Raw genomic sequence first — 18,155 nt, 5'->3', positions numbered from 1 at the left:
GGATGGGGGGTTGGCCAAGTCGGCTCAAACTTTGTATGCGAGATAGGTATGGGGAACTGTGAACAACCATATACTTAAAACCCTCCAGATATTTGTCATTATGGAGATCTGGGACCCCCCTCCGAGAGCCTCCGAAATCAGGTAATTTATGGCTGAAAATTACTGAACTTACGATGGCTGCACTGATGATTCTGATAAAGATATGGATAAAACGTTTATACTACCACATAGCATAGCTTTTCTAGTTTTACAGACCCAAAGCTCAAGAGGACACATTGAAGTTAAGAGGGTGTGACAGGGGGTGACTGGAACCAATGAAAGCAGAATTTACATCTCTATGCATTTTATTCATTTTTAAGGCACATTATCTCATATGGGCAGTGGCTTTGGTTAATGGTTTTACTGTGGTTTGAGAGAGGAACATCTACTGATTCAAAAACAAGCGTCGTTGGGTTGGGCCATACATAACGCGAGCCGTGACTGAGACTGAGGGGTCTTTATGGGGGATTTTCGGGTTTTGGACTATACTAAATCGGGCAATGACTTCTCACGTGCACTACTGGGTACGTTAGGGCCAATGTGGACATGTCGATGTGTGATAATCATTAGACAAGTATCGAAGAAGCTTTAATGAATTAGGAATGTTGATTTGGGCTCTATATGGGGGATATGGGTATACGAGATAGCTTGTTGCGACAGAGGCATGCTATCACAAACTTGCTACCGAGACTACACTCGGGACGATATCTTGAGCTCGAAGCAAATCGGTTTCTACCTCAGGAGTGGCAATCTTTCCAGTAGAGAGACTGACAAGATCCTGGAGATCATGGTTGAATGGATTGAGCCAAGTGGTTTGAAGAATGGATACTATAGACTGGACATCAGCTTCATCCCTTGCTATCCTTGCACTTTGTAGATCACTGTGATGAGCTGGCGAGCCATCAATATGCAACATGCTCTTCAGTTGCCTCAGAAATCTGCTCCGATACTAAGCGACAAGATAGTACTTGCTTACAGCATTTGGCTTAAGGCTGAACCCTTTCGTTCCACCAGGAGTTTGAGTGTCTTTGTTGACAATTTCCTCACATGTCTGACCCACAGGTATTCTCCCGACAGGGTCTTTGATAGATGAGAGGTGGAGATCCCAATCTCCCTCCCGAGTCCCTCTCAACAGTCCCAGTAGCAACTGCACCATGTTGACAGAAGACATCCAAAAGGTTGAAAGCTTCCCGTTTTCATGACGGAGTTAGTGCAGATAGGCTTAGAAGAGATCTGATACAACTTCAAATGATGGGTTTGCCATGATGCCGTTGAATTCTTGTTCGCATGGATTTCATGAAGTGATTCCAGACTTTTCCAGTTCTGTGAAGAAATCATCAATAAGAGGCTTTGTCCCTTCGTAATGCTCCTCTGTCCATGACAGGAACCCCGTCCACGCTAGCCTGTTGAGAGCTTCAAACATTAGCTTATGAAACCGTATGTCACGCTTATATTTGCGACCTCCCATCACGCCAGGGACGGATACTTCAGCAATGATCCCAGATTCAACGCATATGTCTCGTAAGCCGGCGTCTTCAAAGCGCTTGCCAATCACCGACAAGAATGTGCAGATTGTGTGGAATACTCCCATTCTCAGCACTAGGTCATTAAACAGGGATCCGTGTTTCCACTTGATTTCAATAGCTTTGGCGTACAGAGCTTGATCAAACACAACTGCAATGCTTCTGAGATTCAAGGATTCTTTGATCTGTAGTGACTTCTTCATTACTTCGTATACAGTAGACATGTTCGTTGCTGGGGCATTTATAGTGGCATATATATAACACTTTATCTGTTGTTACCTGTTGGTCATTTCGGAAACGATTGTTGAATCCAGTCCAGCCAGGGATGGTTACGTTTGCTTTCCTCTTGCATGCATGCGCACTAAGATCCATAGTAGGTTCTTTCTCCATGCCTCCTCCTGCCACGTTGTCACCTCCACATATCTCTTTAAGTTGTGAATATGCAATTCAATGACCACATCGGTTTAGGATTTGAATGAGTTGGGTATTGTTTGTGAGTGATTTTAAGGCATATGGAAGCAAAAATGTGATTAGGGGGCCTCTGCCGTCCACCGCTCACTGCGAATACTAAGTCCTGTCCAAACGACATGAGAAGGCGTGTAACCCTTTCAGGACAAGACTGCAGACCCGGAAATTCCGTTTTGCCTGTCATCAGAACGTACAAGAACTCTTTCACATTATCTGGAATGCTCACAGCATGTTCTGTCAGTTTACAAGGTTTAGGCTCCATGGCACTTTACTCTCTTGTCCCTGGATTGCTTCCCGTAAGCGGAGCACGGTTTTCGATGTTTCTTCATCCGTGTTGCACTTCTCTGCAGCGAACCTGGCTAGATCCAGCCTGTAGAGACTTCGCGGGATAACAAAAACTTTGTTATTGCCTAAGAGCTCTTCAAAGTCTAACGTGTCATGGAATTCTGCTTCAAGTTTTCTCCTGAAGTGTGTCCTCGTGGAATCTTTGACTTCCTTTACCCCTTGCGCATTGACAAATGATGCGAATTTCATATACAACTGCGTCATGCTGACCCAACGGAGGGAGGGACAACAGACTTCTTCAACATCATCACAGGGGTCCGACAGGGTTGTATCCTCTCCCCCTTCTTGTTCTTAATCACAATTGACTTTGTCTTGAGGAAGACCACTGGAGACGGGAAGGAGGGCATTAGGTGGAGGGAAGAGTCCAGACTTGCGGACTTAGACTTTGCAGATGACCTTGTTCTGTTGTCCGAGAATAACCAAGGCTTACAGCACCTTACCACGAAGCTGGAGACCTCTTCTGGAAAAGTTGGGCTACGGGTGAGTTCTGAGAAGACCAAGGCGATGGAGGTGGGAAACCACACAGGTCAACCTCGACTGAACATCACTGTCAACAACAGTCAGGTAGAGGTCGTGGATCAGTTTACCTACCTTGGGAGTGTTATAAGCAACAGCGGAGAAGTAGAGCCTGACATTAACTGTAGGGTTGGGAAAGCTGCTTCTGTGTTCGGACGGATGAACTCCATCTGGTCAGCAACCACCATCAACCTTGACACCAAGCTCCGACTATACAACAGTATTGTCCTACCCACTGCAATCTACGCTAGCGAAACCTTGAAATGTACAGCTAAAGCATCCAGAAAGCTATACGCCTTCCACCAGAGAAACCTGAGGAGGATACTGAAGGTGAGGTGGCAGGACCACATAACGATGAGATCCTGAACAGGGCCAAGTCCAAGCCTCTGAGTACCATCGTAACAAAGAAGAGGATGCAGCTGGCAGGACATACCCTCCGTCTGCCCAGCAGAAGGCACTCTAAGACAGCGATGACTTGGGTACCCCACAACGGCAGAAGAAATAGGGGGAGGCCGAAACACACCTGGCGCAGGACCTTCCAAGACGACCTAAGAAGGGCAAACATCCCCTGGGAGGAGGAGGAGACAGTGGCCGCTGACAAAAAGAAGTGGAAGCTTGCTGCCCGATGTGCCATTAGGCACAGGAGGAACTAAAGGTCATGCTGACTATCTTTGGATTCTGCAGCAGATCAGATCTGATGTAGTCATACAGTATCATAAACGCTTGCGACTCTGCGTTGGAACACTCAAGGAGCTCGTCTTCTGCTTTCTTCCCAACACCTGTTTGATCCTGAACGTCCCGAGTGTAGTCTCGGTAGCAAGTTTTATGATAGCATGCCTCTGTCGCAACAAGCTATCTCGGATTCTCATATCCCCCATATAGAGCCCAAATCAACATTCCCAATTCATTAAAGCTTCTTTGATACTTGTCTAATGATTATCACACATCGACATGTCCACATTGGCCCTAACGTACCCAGTAGTGAGAAGTCATTGCCCGATTTAGTATAGTCCAAAACCCGAAAATCCCCCACTAAAGACCCCTCAGTCTCAGTCACGGCTCGCGTTATGTATGGCCCAACCCAACGACGCTTGTTTTTGAATCAGTAGATGTTCCTCTCTCAAACCACAGTAAAACCATTAACCAAAGCCACTGCCCATATGAGATAATGTGCCTTAAAAATGAATAAAATGCATAGAGATGTAAATTCTGCTTTCATTGGTTCCAGTCACCCCCTGTCACACCCTCTTAACTTCAATGTGTCCTCTTGAGCTTTGGGTCTGTAAAACTAGAAAAGCTATGCTATGTGGTAGTATAAACGTTTTATCCATATCTTTATCAGAATCATCAGTGCAGCCATCGTAAGTTCAGTAATTTTCAGCCATAAATTACCTGATTTCGGAGGCTCTCGGAGGGGGGTCCCAGATCTCCATAATGACAAATATCTGGAGGGTTTTAAGTATATGGTTGTTCACAGTTCCCCATACCTATCTCGCATACAAAGTTTGAGCCGACTTGGCCAACCCCATCTTCCGACCTCTGCCTGGTTTCTCGTGCAATGACTCATATATAAATTAACCATTTATGGTCGGAAGTAGCTGAAAAGTCCAAAAATAAGTAATTTCACGTTGTTAATGGCATAAAAGTTAACAACGTCCTATGGGTAGATGTCCAAGGCACACCGTACCAAATTACAGGTTAATTGGGTTTAATGCCAGGGCACAGGACGCATTTTGTTAGTCACACTGTCTTCAAATTACCCATGATGCATTGCTATATTCCCGCCGATTTGATAATCAGTCTGATGGGGTGCAATGCTTTAAACACTCGTAACTACAGATAGCATTGACCGATTTTGTTGATTTAAAGCCCAAAATGCAGCGCATAATATGGCCAATCATCATAACTTGTTACACAAGGCCCCATAGGTAGCCTGAATAAATGCCTGATTTTGGAAAGTAAACAATGATTTTTTACACAAAAAATTACCCTCAAAATCGGAGTTTAAAGGCGTATAACTTCCTAAAAAATGCAGAATATCGGCAAAAAATCTATTGTGTTGTGATTACTGTGGCATGTTTTGTCTACAAACCAATTTTTGCCGAGAATTATTGATGTTTGATATTTTTTTCCCGGCCCTTTGGATTTAGTCCCAAGGCACGAGGTCCATTTTGATGACGTCACTTGGTCACGTGATTACACCAAGAAAGCTACTCATACAGACTTGCTATCATACATCAAAATAAACTTTGGTTATTGCAGATTCAAAAAATCTATGGTAGCACTGGTCCGTCTTGGTGGTACAAAAAACGGTCTCGGCCCATGGACTATAAGGACAGGGACAATTGACACACGCTTTGAGAGACTTGTAATGTATGAATTCTCAGACTTACATTTTAATGCTCAGACTTAATTAGTCACTAGAAATGGAATCTGATTAACTGGTTATTTTGGAAAAGCTTCCCTCAAAATGTTTAAATCTATCTAGTTGGAATAATATAAAGTGGCTTTTTGTTTGATAGAAATTCTTCAGAAATTGTGTGACCACAGATATGCCGAAACACAGACACCCTCGAAACAATATGTACATTTTTCATATGGACATATCCATTGATTGTTAGATCAACCAATATTGATTGATAGAAATAAATAGATACATGTACCATGAGTGCTTGTACCGATGAATAGTGTGGTGGTATCAGAAGTTGAACTTGTGATAACAGCTGTAGTAGTGTCAGTAGGGTCTGTAGTTGTGTCAGTAGGGTCTGTGGTACATGTAGTGTCAGTAGGGTCTGTAGTAGTGTCAGTAGTGTCAGTACAGTCTGTAGCTGTGTCAGTAGGGTCTGTAGTAGTGTCAGTAGGGTCAGTAGTAGTGTCAGTAGTAGTGTCAATAGGGTCAGTAGTAGTGTCAGTAGGGTCAGTAGTAGTGTCAGTAGGGTCAGTAGTAGTGTCAGTAGGGTCAGTAGTAGTGTCAGTAGGGTCTGTAGTAGTGTCCGTAGTAGTATCAGTAGGGTCTGTAGTAGTGTCAGTAGGGTCAGTAGTAGTGTCAATAGGGTCTGTAATAGTGTCAGTAGGGTCAGTAGTCTCAATAGGGTCTGTAATAGTGTCAGTAGGGTGAGTAGTATTCAAAGCACCCAAGTCTTCAGAACCATTTGTAGGGATGACCTAAAAAAAAGAGTAGTAAGCAATCTGAGATTCCAAACCTCTGGGAAGTATGATGTATATAATAGTGTTCATGTTTGGTGTTCAACAACAGTCAACATTTTCAGGCATCACGTTAAATACTTAACAGCAATGTTACCAGTAACACTACATGGGTGGTAGATACATGTAGGTACTACATATTTTGTACTTGTACTCACTTTAGTAGTTTGGTAGCCTTGCTTAGCGACTTTTACAACAAGCCGGAACGTGCTGGCCTTTTGCGGCATTTATGAGTCAGCACTATACTGAGTTCTTGAGTCGTAGAGCTTAGACAGCCTGGGAGCTATCCTCCGTAGTTACCGCCAGCTCCCTATAATTGTTCTAGCTACCGTGGACTATGGAGGATGGCACCCAGGCTACAGCCTCTGAGGACGTGATCTTTTTTTTGAGAACACTGTCAGGCGAAAATCAATGGCGCGCGGATGTCATCCATAAAATTAAAACAGTGTGGCCTAATGCCCCTTCAATATTAGCTTACCGACTGGATGTTCAGTGTTCCTACGGTTATTCCAGCAAGCAATCCTATTAGGAAAGGGGAGACCACCAACACAACAATCAAGCAACGCCGAAGAACAGTATAGCAAGATGCCGAACGTCCTGAAAGTATATAATGCAAAAGTAGTGTTCAAAATATGACTGCAGACAATTTTAGAAATCACGTGCACGTTAACAACAAGATTACCAGTAATGATGCATGACTTAAAAGATGGGTGACATCGCAATAATATTATAAACACAATGCAGGCTTAAAAATATCCCTTCCGGAAAGTAGTGTGATAATATTATAGCTCAATAGTCAGAATTTATGCAGCGCTGTCATTGAGTTAAAAGATCCAAACTTGTTGACAAGTTCATAAATCAAATCAAATTGTTACTAGTAAGGCCACACCAATTTAATTTGTTGGTTCTCGGATTTTTTCAGAAAAAAATATGAAGTGACAGGGCGAAAAAAATAAGAATAAAAACAGGTCTAGGCATCCTATCAAAGCCCCAAATGCTTCGATAGGAGCCATGAAGTCAACACAAAAGACTGGGTTAGAATTTGAGCAATGAAATTTGAACTTCAAATGAAACCACTGCATTGATAGATGGAAAAACTGTAAGAGCTAGGAAGAAAGGGACTTTCCTCAACTGTTGGGGGCAAAATATGAACATTTTTTTAGTTGACTCAGAACCAGGATTTTTTTTTTTTTTGCAAATCAGACAAAAATGAAGAGGCGAATCCGAGAACCAACAAATTAAATTGGTTTGGCCTAAGTTATTCTTCACCCAATGGTGTAAGGATGATGATGGTAACAGCAGGACAACAAAACTGACATACAACGAGCTAGGAAATAAGCATTAAGCAAACAAGCAACATTTGATATCAAAGGTATTATACATAATCAAAAATTGAGGTTAGCTTTATCTCACCATCTGCCTGTTTGTGAGCATTTCTGTATGTTGGATTCAAACCAGATGTGTCTGGAGGATTCGGAGGCTTCTGAACGTCAGTAGCATCACTTCTGTCACCATCAGTTGCTTGCTTGAGGACGTCTGCTCCGTACATAGGATTTGAAAAAGCTTTGGGATTCCGAGGGTGACTTGCACCAGTGTTGCTCCTGACACTCTCAGAAGGGTTTGCTTCTGTGTTGTACACAACAGCATACGGTTTAATAGTATCGTCGTCAGAGATATTGTTACGCCTGCTCTCATATCCAGTATTGGTGGTGTCAAACTGAGATCTTTCACCAGCTCTGCTGGTGTTTGGATTCAGAGCATGTTTTGCTTGCTTGAAGCTGACTTCCAATCGTTTTCTTGTCTCTGCATTCTGTTGTTTGATCGCTTTTTCATTGGATGATGGTAGAGTAGTACCATCAATGATATCATCATGCCTACTCTCAATCTCATATACAGTATTTCCTCTGGTGGGGACAGTGTCAGACTGCGATCTTTCACCAGTTCCAGTAGTGTTTGTTAATGGATATTGATAGCGTTTTGCTTGATTGTCATTTGGTAGTTTTCTTGTCCCAGCATCGCATTTTGCCTTTGCTTCTTCACTGGATGAAGAAAGATCTAATACGTTTGTACTTGAAGGGGCATTCGGAGTAAAGCCTGTGTCGTAATGATTGTTTTCGACAGACATTTCTGCGATGTTGTTATATACGGCTTCAAGATTCGGCTGAATTGCACAGCCAGTTATGTGCTCAGTTCCAACATCCGTACCCTCTTCCAGTTGTGATTCGTCTCCAGTGCGTGCAGAGTTCTTGCCAGGAAAACTTTCTTCTGAATCAGCAACTCGCCTGGGGTACAAGGCGTTCAGTTCTTTGTCTTTCAATATGCTGGTGGACCAGTCTGGATTCCCATTGTTTGCTGGATATATAGCATTGCTTTCTGCACTGCCCGGTTCCATGGTGTAAACAGTATTGTCAGAGTTCTTGGTGTCTTTCCCAGCCCGTTCTCCCCCAATGCTTGGACTGTCTGTGCCAGTGATGGAGATAGCTAGTGGATTTGGTGGATATGCTGGATTGACTTTTTCGTTTACAGATCTGATAGCTCCGTCCTCTGTGTTATAGTGTCCAGTCAAATTTGTCCTTGAACACGACGGGGGGAAATCATGATCATATCCAGTTGTTGTATTGGGATGATGGTTCATTATCATGTGTCCAGGTTCATTGCTAGGTTGGTTCTTGGCCTCTTCCACTGACATCTTTTCCATGACTTGGAACTCGGCGTTTACCAGAAAGTAGGCTTTTTGTGCAACTTTTCCTGTGGGCAAGACATTTGGGTCTGTATTTTGCAGAATTGTCCTGTTATTTAGGATTCTAAAAATCATTTTGAACTAGAAACTACATGTAAAAGTTGCAAAGCAAATGCTTGTTTACCTTTGCATATGGTCTGCTCTGTTTATTCTTACTCAAACAAAATACATTCATAATATGGTCAGAAAGGAGTCTAAATCCCTCCTGCTTTAAAATTGCAACATGATACATGTATAACCCAACACTAGTTACCATGGTGACAGACCTTACTGGTTTGGAGAAGACGAGGAAACAGAGCAAAAAAAATATATGTTCGGTAAACATAAAAACAGACGTTCCGACATCTATACAGATGAATATAGCTTGAGCCTGGTTTGTCAATACTGAATGCAGTGAGATTTGTGGTTTGTTATTTAGCTATTCTGTAACATACATTTGTTGACAACAGGTACCCTAGTCATCAAACACCCAGTACTTACCTTAAGTTAACGCAGCCCCAATTCCTTGCTAACTAGCTGGCAGTGTGTCCAACTGACTTGAGATGTTACTGATGATCTGTCAAAATCTCCAGTTGGCTGCAAACTGCATTTTGTACCTTTGGTAGACTTATATGCAGAAAAATATATTGAAATGAATATTAATGTAGTTGCCCCCCCATAGCTAACTAAAGTGGATTTCTTGATTCTAATCATTAAGGCGTCGGCGGGACTTTTTGTAAAAGGGTACAGGTCTTTTGAAAGCACATAAAAGAGTCTGAATCATCACAATGGATTCTTTTGAAAACTGTTTATCCAGACAGCAAATTACGTTCAAACATCAGATGTCACACCTCAAGGCTCCAAATACTGGGTGCATGTGCACCTTAGTGTTCCAAAAATTGGAGCCAATGCACCCAAATACTTTTGTACATTTATGTAATACTATTTAACGATGTACTACTAACGATTAGTTAAACTTTGCCTAGATGTCATCAATATGTCATTTATCTTCCAAATTAAATACTCAGTTGTAAATCCTAAATAAATAAGACTTAGTGGCATATATGAAATGATTAGAATGAATGTAAACAGATATATTGAATCTCATGAGTGTCATCACACCATGACCAAGTTTATTTACAATTCCAGATGTGATTATTCCTTTTAGTTTTATGTGACAACTTCATACAGTCATTCTTGACTTTGTATTGGATGAAACAATTAGTACCGATAGTATATAGTACAGGGGATTCATTCCTCAAGCTAACCGACATCTTGCACACACAGTTGTCCCTCAGTAAGACATCTGGAGCCGCATATATAGTTCCTGTTTAGAACTTTCATTCAGCCTGTCACACAACCGGTTTCGCCTGTGTGGCTTCTTCAAGTGTACAGAGTCTAAAAATTAATGACACAATTTGTACCGGTAATGTTTGTTCTGGTTCAGGTCCACAACTGTTCCATGGAGGTTCAGGTTTTTGTACAGGTCCAAAGTGGTTTTCCGATTCAGTAGCGGTCCAGTAGTGTATTGGTACCCAACTCCTATAGTACTAGTCCTTGCTAGTTAAGAAATTCCAGCTAAGAATCTTCCTGTTTCTTAAGAACTCCAGCTTCTGTGAGTAATTGTTGAAGTTCTCCTGTCTCGTATAACCTTGCCGTGTCTGTGCCTCCTCCTATGCATTTTCCACTGATAAAAATGTTGGGAACGGTTCTGATGCCAGTCAGCTCGAACAGGGCATCCTGTTGGGAGAGAACCACATTGAAAACATTCCAAGTCATCTACTAAATGTCTGTAAAGAACTTTGCTGGGAAAGTTCTCTGATCACAGGACTTCCAACACTGGCTACCGCCCAGGAGGGGCACCACCACTGAGCACACCACTCGTTCCAGTAACAAACTGACTCTTACCAAATGTAGAACTGAGCGGTACAAACAGAGTAGCATCTCATATATGATCCACCTATTGAACAGTCTGTTTGTCTTAGACTATATGTCAAAGACGTTGTCAATAATGATGTGGATATTTGTGTTAATGCCTGTGTAAATAAATGTAAATAAATGTGTAAGGAATTTGCATGTACAACTAGACGTAATTCAGCCTTTGGCTGCAAAGTCCACGTTTTTTATGAATAAAACACCATTTGATTGATTGATTGATTGAAGTAATGTGTCAACCATCAAGTTATCCTTAGTGTCACAGGGCTGGAAATACTGGGTGCATGTGCACCTTAAGCTGTGCACCCATTTTATTTCTGTGGGTGCACTGGTGAGCAGGTGACAGATCATGGAGCTAGAAAAGGTTGACAAGCTCTAAAAGTTATTTACATGTATGTCCCTTGCAGGGGTCCACCCCCGAAAACACGTCTAGGGTCAGCAGGTTTTTCTAGGGTCAGTCAGGAAACAGGAAACACAATTTTTTTCCCTAACCCTCACCTGTACTTGCTGCCCCTCCTCTATGTGGTCCAGTTCTAAGACCTTGGGTTGAGGAACTCCAGCCTCGCTCAAGACGTCTTTAGCCATCATACAGAAGGGACAGGTGGACTTGGAGAACACCATCACACGGTGGGACGAGACAAGAGACTTCACAAGGCTGAGGAGCAAAACAACATGGAACAAGAAATGTAACATTTGCATCATGTTTACCTTTATATATCAGAGTTATCAACCAAGAATTGAGGTATTCAAAACTCGTATTTCCCCCAGAACTATTGTAGACTGGAACTCGTTGCCACCAAGCACAGTTGGGGCATCATCACTAGAAAGCTTTAAACAACTCCAGCAATCAAATGTGCAAAGATTAAGTGTAACAAGTCCTTCGGTGTGATATAGCTAGCTGCCACCACGCCGCGTGCCTGCGAAGCTGGTGTGTTATGCCGAAGGGCGGTTATAGTTATTGTTGGCTATACCGATACAGATACAGATCTAGATACCTTTGCATATGGTCTGCTCTGTTACACCATCACACATTGTATATGGTGACAGGAGTCTAAATCCCTCCTGCTGTAAAATTGCAACATGGTGTAACCCAACACTAGTTACCATGGTGACAGACATGTGGTTCAGGTCATTGACCAAGTATTTGTTTAGAGCAGAAGAAGAGGCGTAGAAACTGAGCAAAAACAATATGTTTTCCTTCGGTAAACATACACAATCATGCCTCATATTACATTTAATTCTGAAAGACACATTTTGATACTTTCCAAGCATCAAAACCTTGTTGACGCCTATCCCGCGCCAATCGCGACACTTCAACTCCTACAAGCCACTAACGTTTCACAAAGACTGCTACAAATATTCATATTTTCCACAAACTGTCAGAGATTGGAACATTTTGCCCCAAGAGATAACTGATACTGCGGAACCCACGAAGTTCAACGCTGCAGTACTACAACACCTGAGGAAGCAGCAATAACGCATCGCACAGCTCCCCTGCACGTTCCCGAACAAGAACATTAGAAGAACAAGAAGATCCTATAGTGGCAAGACCCCTCCCCCACCCACATTGGCAGTGTAGCCAATAACCTACAAATGGATCTATCAAATAGATATTGCCTTGTGACAAGTTGTCACCATAGCATCTGCTTGGAGATTACCATTGATGTACACCAATGTAACACAACACCACCTAGCGGCCAACTCAAAGAAAGCACCCAGATCCAGAGAAAGTGCGCCACCATGCTTTCAATTACGTCTAACGAACAGTTAGACACAATTACAAGGACAACAACAAAACAAAAAAAAATTATGTAATGTCATAATTAACAACAGAGATAATCTTAGAAGTTTTCATACATTTGGTTTCTAAACTTTTCTCCGGTTAACATTTTGCACGTCTGTCCGTAGGTTACTGGTACGTGTTTTTCTTATGAACTGAGACCTATCTTTCTTCCTGCTTGAGACACAATATTTGTTATTATAACAAAGAAACATTAAAACCTTGGAAATACTATCAGAGAGGACGTAAAATCGTCAAATTCGGTGAAAAACACACGTCAAACTCACCATCGAACACTGGCGGCCGCCATTTTGAGGTCAAAGGTCTTAAGGCAAGGTCAAAGGTGAAAGGGCAAGGTTGTCTTGGCAGGTGAGGTTTCGTGCTCATGAGATCATGAAATTATGCCGAGGAGTAGATTATATTATGATGATTTAATTAAAACGGAGGTATGGTGGTTTGATCAAGTACATTTTGTAGAATTTCACATATGCTGGAAGTAAAATAACAAATGATCTATAACATGTAACAAGACGACATAATAATTATGTGTTCGTGTGTGCATGTGCGTGCGTTCGTTTCTGCAGTTTGATATCATTATGAAGAATAATTCAGCGTTGCCACTGAATTCTGCAGCTGTACATTATTTTTGGGCCAGGCCAGAATGAAGGGTCCAAAAGATTAGTTGGTACTAGGAAGGGGTGAAGTCTGCCATCTCTATTGCCTTTTTTAAAATGACATTATAATGTTGTTACAGGTATAACCATGGCCTATATGATTCTGCCAAGACTTCTACACCCAGGTGTGCAACATGTGATAAACAAGACTTGGACTGTGAACAAGTTGTCACAAAACCTCCTCTTCCATCCTACATGCTACAACTCAGTGGGAGCTTCGAAATGTCTGTCAAGTTTTTACAAAACAGTTACAAGCAACAGACACGCCAGGAATAAACGCGGATTGTCAGAACACTGTCACCTTGAAGGTTTGTCTCTTGCAAGAACTCAGGAACAAATTTGCAAGAGGAAACACACTGTATCCCGTTCTAAAACGTTCTTAGGTAGCACACTGCAGAATCCATGGGTATCTGGACTGGTGTCGCCCGGACGGTTTGTTCCTCCGTATGTGGGTGACGGCAGGCGACACTTTACGCTGAATCCCAGAAAAATCGTGGAGCAGAGTCCAAAACATGTGCGGCCATATCTAGAGCTCATTCGATTGGACAAGCCCATAGGTAAGGCTGATAGAAAATATTACACGCTTTTTACTTTATCCTGACTAATTTACAGCAGTTTGCCAGTTGTGTAGAATGGCTGAGTGGCAGGTTCTACGTCCTCTCCACTATTTCTAGATTCTGATTTTTATGTTTCCTGAAGGAAAACATATTTTTTTTGCTGTTTCCTCTTTGTCTTCTCCAAACCAATAAGGTCAATGACCTGAACCAGACGTCTGTCACCATGGTAACTGATGTTGGGTTACATCATGTTGCAATTTTATAGCAGGAGGGATTTAGACTCCCCTCTGACCATGTATATTTAATATGTGTTTGAGTCAGAATTTACAGAGCAGACCATATGGGAAGGTAAATATTATGCATTTGCTTTGCAAATGTTACATTTCTAGTTTGATTGTTGCCTCTGCAGGTTCATGGCTGTTGTTCTGGCCGTGTGCCTGGAGTATCGGCATGGCGGCCACCCCGGGACAGTTTCCTGACCTCGGCCTGCTGTTCCTGTTTGGTCTGGGCTCTGTCATCATGAGGGGAGCAGCCTGCACCATTAATGACCTGTGGGACAGGGACATTGATAGGAAGGTAAGGACTATAGGAAAAAAAATGTGTTTCCTGTTTCCTGACCGACCCTAGACAAAACTGTCAACCCTAGCCTTCTTTTGGGTGAACCCCTGCAAGTGACGTACATTTTTCAAACTGATCGACCATTTCTAGCTCTGTGATTTGACACCTGAGTGATGACACGTTGTACAATCAGTTTTCAAACATTGGCATAGAAAATATAAGTGTCCTTATGCAAATTTCACTTTGTTAAACTGTATTGTATAAGTTGGCTCACTGGAGATCGCAAAAGTCTGAGAAAATAAAGGAAAAAAAAAGATAATCCCCACGTAGCAACCCTACTTTTTTCAGGACACAGTTATTTATGTACAATACAATTTTTAAAGTGGTGGTGCATATTTTAGAAATTAAAGTTGTATTCCTTTCACTAGGTTGCTAGGACGCGGTTACGCCCGATAGCCAGCGGTAAGATCAGCCCTCGTGAAGCTGTGCTGTTCCTGGGAGGACAGCTGAGTGTAGCGCTGTGCATCCTGCTGTCACTCAACAACTACAGGTAAGATAGCCCCTGTTAGACAGTACACTGTGCTGTGTCTGGCAACTCTACCACTGGATAAATTATAGGGATATCTTGTGGACGTTTTGAATGGCATGCATATAGAATATCCATATACAAAATGACTATTAAATTGTATCTGATACCAGCCCAGAAAAGAACAAGAAACAGTCATGCCTTCAAATATCAGAGTTATCAACCAAGAATTGAGGTATTCAAAAACTCGTATTTCCCCAGAACTATCGTAGACTGGAACTCGTTGCCACCAAGCACAGTAGGGGCATCATCACTAGAAAGTTTTAAACAACTTCTGCAGTAATCAAATGTGCACAGATTGAGCATAACAAGTCGTTCGGTGTGATATAGCTGCCGCCACGCCGAGTGCCTGCGAAGCTGTCACTTCAAAGGGAGGTTATGCAGGCTATACCAATACAGATACATAACTCTTCTGCAGCATCACTAAAGTAAAGGAGTTGTATTTGCATGTGTTCCAGTGTGGTTCTCGGATTCTCCTCCATGCTGCTGGTCTCAACCTACCCACTGTTCAAAAGAGTCACCTACTGGCCACAGGCAGTGCTGGGTAAGTTGAAAACGAGCACAAGAGGCATCTACCAGCCACAGTTCGTGGCCCTATCATGTCTAGATCATGATATATCAAAACTGAAAGTTTCGCTGCAGCACCATAGCAAGCTGCCAGGTTGCCCAAAATCTAATCATTTCGAGGTCTCATCAAGACCTACCCACTTACCAAACATCAAGACTATTCATCTTAGCCTTCTCTCAAGTTACCGTGTTACACACAAACACACACGCACACACACTCACACACACATGAGTGCTACCAAAAATACAACCTTCTTCAGGGCTCAAAATTAGCAGTGTCCCGATGGCCACGGACCACTAAAATTTAGTCCGGGACAACTAAAAAGACACTTTGGGACAATAGAAAAATAATCAACTTCAGATTTAGAATGTCAGCCCTTTATCAGGCACACGTCCTGGCTTTTGGTTCTGGAAAAGTCCCCACAAATTTCCTGTCTACTCTGGTAGTCAGAATGCAGGCAAAATGAAGTTGACTTCAAGATGAAGAGTCATACAATACATTTGTACTTCCCCAAAACAGGTTGGGACTCACTTTGGGACAATTGAAATTTATCTTCAGGACAGTGCTGGGACAATAGGAAGAGAAGTCAATTTCGCGGCCTGTTCTTGGTAGAAGGTAAGAAATACCAATTCTTTGCTGTGTTGAAGGTCTAACCATCAACTGGGGAGCGCTGCTAGGCTGGGCCGCTGTGAAGGGCAGCTGTGATTGGTCGGTGGTTCTCCCGCTGTATCTTGCAGCGGCATCATGGACTATGGTGTACGATACCATATACGCTCATCAGGTAATACATGTATAACACTGATGTACTCATACTTTCATTGTGTTTCTAAGATATTGGCCTCAATGCTACTGTAGGAATGCTATAATTACATACTTACAAAATTGTACAATGTACTGGCAAAGTGTCCCTTCATTCGCACTGCTGCAGTTCTCATATCTACTGCTAGGTGGTGCCTTTACTTTATGACAACTGTTACCCAGCTGTTGTGTTCAGAACACAATCCCAACTGTTGTGTAAAAGTGAACCCCAATATCCCACGTTCTACCAACCTAAGGCCACACCAATTTAATTTCTTGGTTAACGGGTTCGCCCGCTTCATTTTTTTCTGATTTGCAAGAAATAAAAATAAAAATTCAGAATCAACTGCAAAATGCTCATAATTTGCCCTGAACAGTTGAAAACAGTCCTTTTCTTCCTAGTTATTACAGTTATTCCATCTTTCAATGCAGTGGTATCATTAAAAGTTCAAAATTCATTGTTTAAATTTTGAACCAGCCTGGTGTGTTGACTTCATGGCTCCTATCGTACCATTTTGGGCCATAATAGGATGCCTAGGCCTGTTTTTATTTTTTTTCGCCCGCCCACTCCATTATTTTTCTAGAAAAATCTGTTAACCAAGAAATTAAATTGGCTTGGCCTAATGAAATAATTTTTGGAAATTCCAGGACAAGGCTGATGACGTCCTAATCGGTGTGAAGTCCACGGCCCTGAGGTTTGGGGAGGACACGCGAGCCTGGCTGTCTGGCTTCAGCGCTGCGATGGTTTCTGGACTGCTGCTCAGTGGGCTCATGTGCGAGCAGACATGGCCGTACTACGCAGCTGTCGGCCTGACAGGTGCACACCTGTACAACCAGGTGAGTCAGTATTGACAGGTGCACACCTGTACAACCATGTGCCAGGTGAGTCAGTATTGACAGGTGCACACCTGTACAACCAGGTGAGTCAGTATTGACAGGTGCACACCTGTACAACCAGGTGAGTCAGTATTGACAGGTGCACACCTGTACAACCAGGTGAGTTAGTTCCGACAGGAACATCCAGCTCCAGGGCTTGAAATCCTTTTTTCTGCACACCTACACTGGTGCAGGTGACATTGAAAATTACCTGCACCTGTAAAGACATGTTTTACCTGCATCACTCAGAATGTAGGAAGTATGGATCATATTCTAAACGTTTCAAAAAACATTGCCATCAATTTCTTTCATACTTCATAGGTGGTAACAGTGCAACAAATAGAAATCCACATATATGTACATTGTATAATATATGAACCCAGTATGTTATTATAAGAACATTGTTTCTCTTCCACAGGTTGCAACTGCTAAGTTTGACAAGCCAGAAGACTGTTGGAAGAAGTTCAGTTCTAATAGGAGACTCGGTGCCATCATCTTCGCTGGCATTGTGGCAGGCACTCTACTCAAGGCAGGCAACAGTAACAAGGAAGGAAGGACAGACAAGAACCAATAGCCTCACTCACCTTTTGAAAACAATTAGGCCATGCACACTGACTTTATTGTAATATTATGGCTGACATCCACCGAAGACCCCCAACCTAGTGCGTGCAGGCGAAAAAAATCCAGCCAAGAAAAATGCTGTTAAACCACGTGAATTTTCAGTAATACATATCAAGGACTTATAGTACGACAAGCTGGCACATACTGGCCTTTTGCGACATTTAGGGGTCGGTACCGTACTAAGTTCTTGAGTTCCGTGGAGCTTCGGCAGCCTGGGTGCCGTCCTCTGTAGTTACCACCGGCTCCCTACTGTCGCTAGCTACCATGGACTACGGAGGATGGCACCCAGGCCAGAGCCTCAGAGGTGATTTTTTTTTGAGGCAAAAATGAATGAGCGCGCAGATGTCACCCATAAAATTAAATTAGTGTGGCCTTAGATGGAAAATAT

At 42.6% G+C, this 18,155-nt stretch overlaps 3 protein-coding genes across 3 annotated transcripts in view; 1 reads left to right on the top strand and 2 right to left on the bottom strand.

Moving 5' to 3' along the window:
* The window catches only part of LOC109487613, an 11,011-nt gene extending 2,227 nt beyond the window's left edge, over nt 1-8,784 (bottom strand). The window contains exon 1 of the mRNA XM_019791618.1: nt 7,509-8,784. Within this exon, the coding sequence (XP_019647177.1) occupies nt 7,509-8,784 (1,276 nt within the window). The remainder of the gene's footprint in view (nt 1-7,508) is intronic.
* Nucleotides 8,785-10,244: 1,460 nt separating this feature from the next.
* LOC109487786 (glutaredoxin-like) lies at nt 10,245-12,856 on the bottom strand. The gene is made up of 3 exons (XM_019791848.1): nt 12,817-12,856; nt 11,248-11,404; nt 10,245-10,554 (listed from the first exon to the last, which is right to left on the bottom strand). Exons 1-3 carry the CDS (start codon nt 12,837-12,839, stop codon nt 10,393-10,395), a joined length of 342 nt encoding a protein of 113 aa, XP_019647407.1. The 5' UTR covers nt 12,840-12,856; the 3' UTR covers nt 10,245-10,392.
* A 1,313-nt stretch (nt 12,857-14,169) lies between these two features.
* On the top strand, nt 14,170-17,720 carry LOC109487782 (4-hydroxybenzoate polyprenyltransferase, mitochondrial-like). The gene is made up of 6 exons (XM_019791844.1): nt 14,170-14,336; nt 14,747-14,868; nt 15,363-15,448; nt 16,120-16,253; nt 16,919-17,107; nt 17,565-17,720. The coding sequence occupies exons 1-6, from the start codon at nt 14,211-14,213 to the stop codon at nt 17,718-17,720; spliced, it is 813 nt and encodes a 270-aa protein (XP_019647403.1). The 5' UTR covers nt 14,170-14,210.
* The last annotated feature ends 435 nt before the right edge of the window (nt 17,721-18,155 follow it).

Source organism: Branchiostoma belcheri, unplaced genomic scaffold (genome assembly GCF_001625305.1).
Source record: "Branchiostoma belcheri isolate BF01 breed outbred unplaced genomic scaffold, Haploidv18h27 scaffold9, whole genome shotgun sequence".
NCBI lineage: Eukaryota > Metazoa > Chordata > Leptocardii > Amphioxiformes > Branchiostomatidae > Branchiostoma > Branchiostoma belcheri.
Note: the sequence above shows the minus strand (reverse complement) of the source record. Positions and strands in the feature narration are given on the sequence as shown.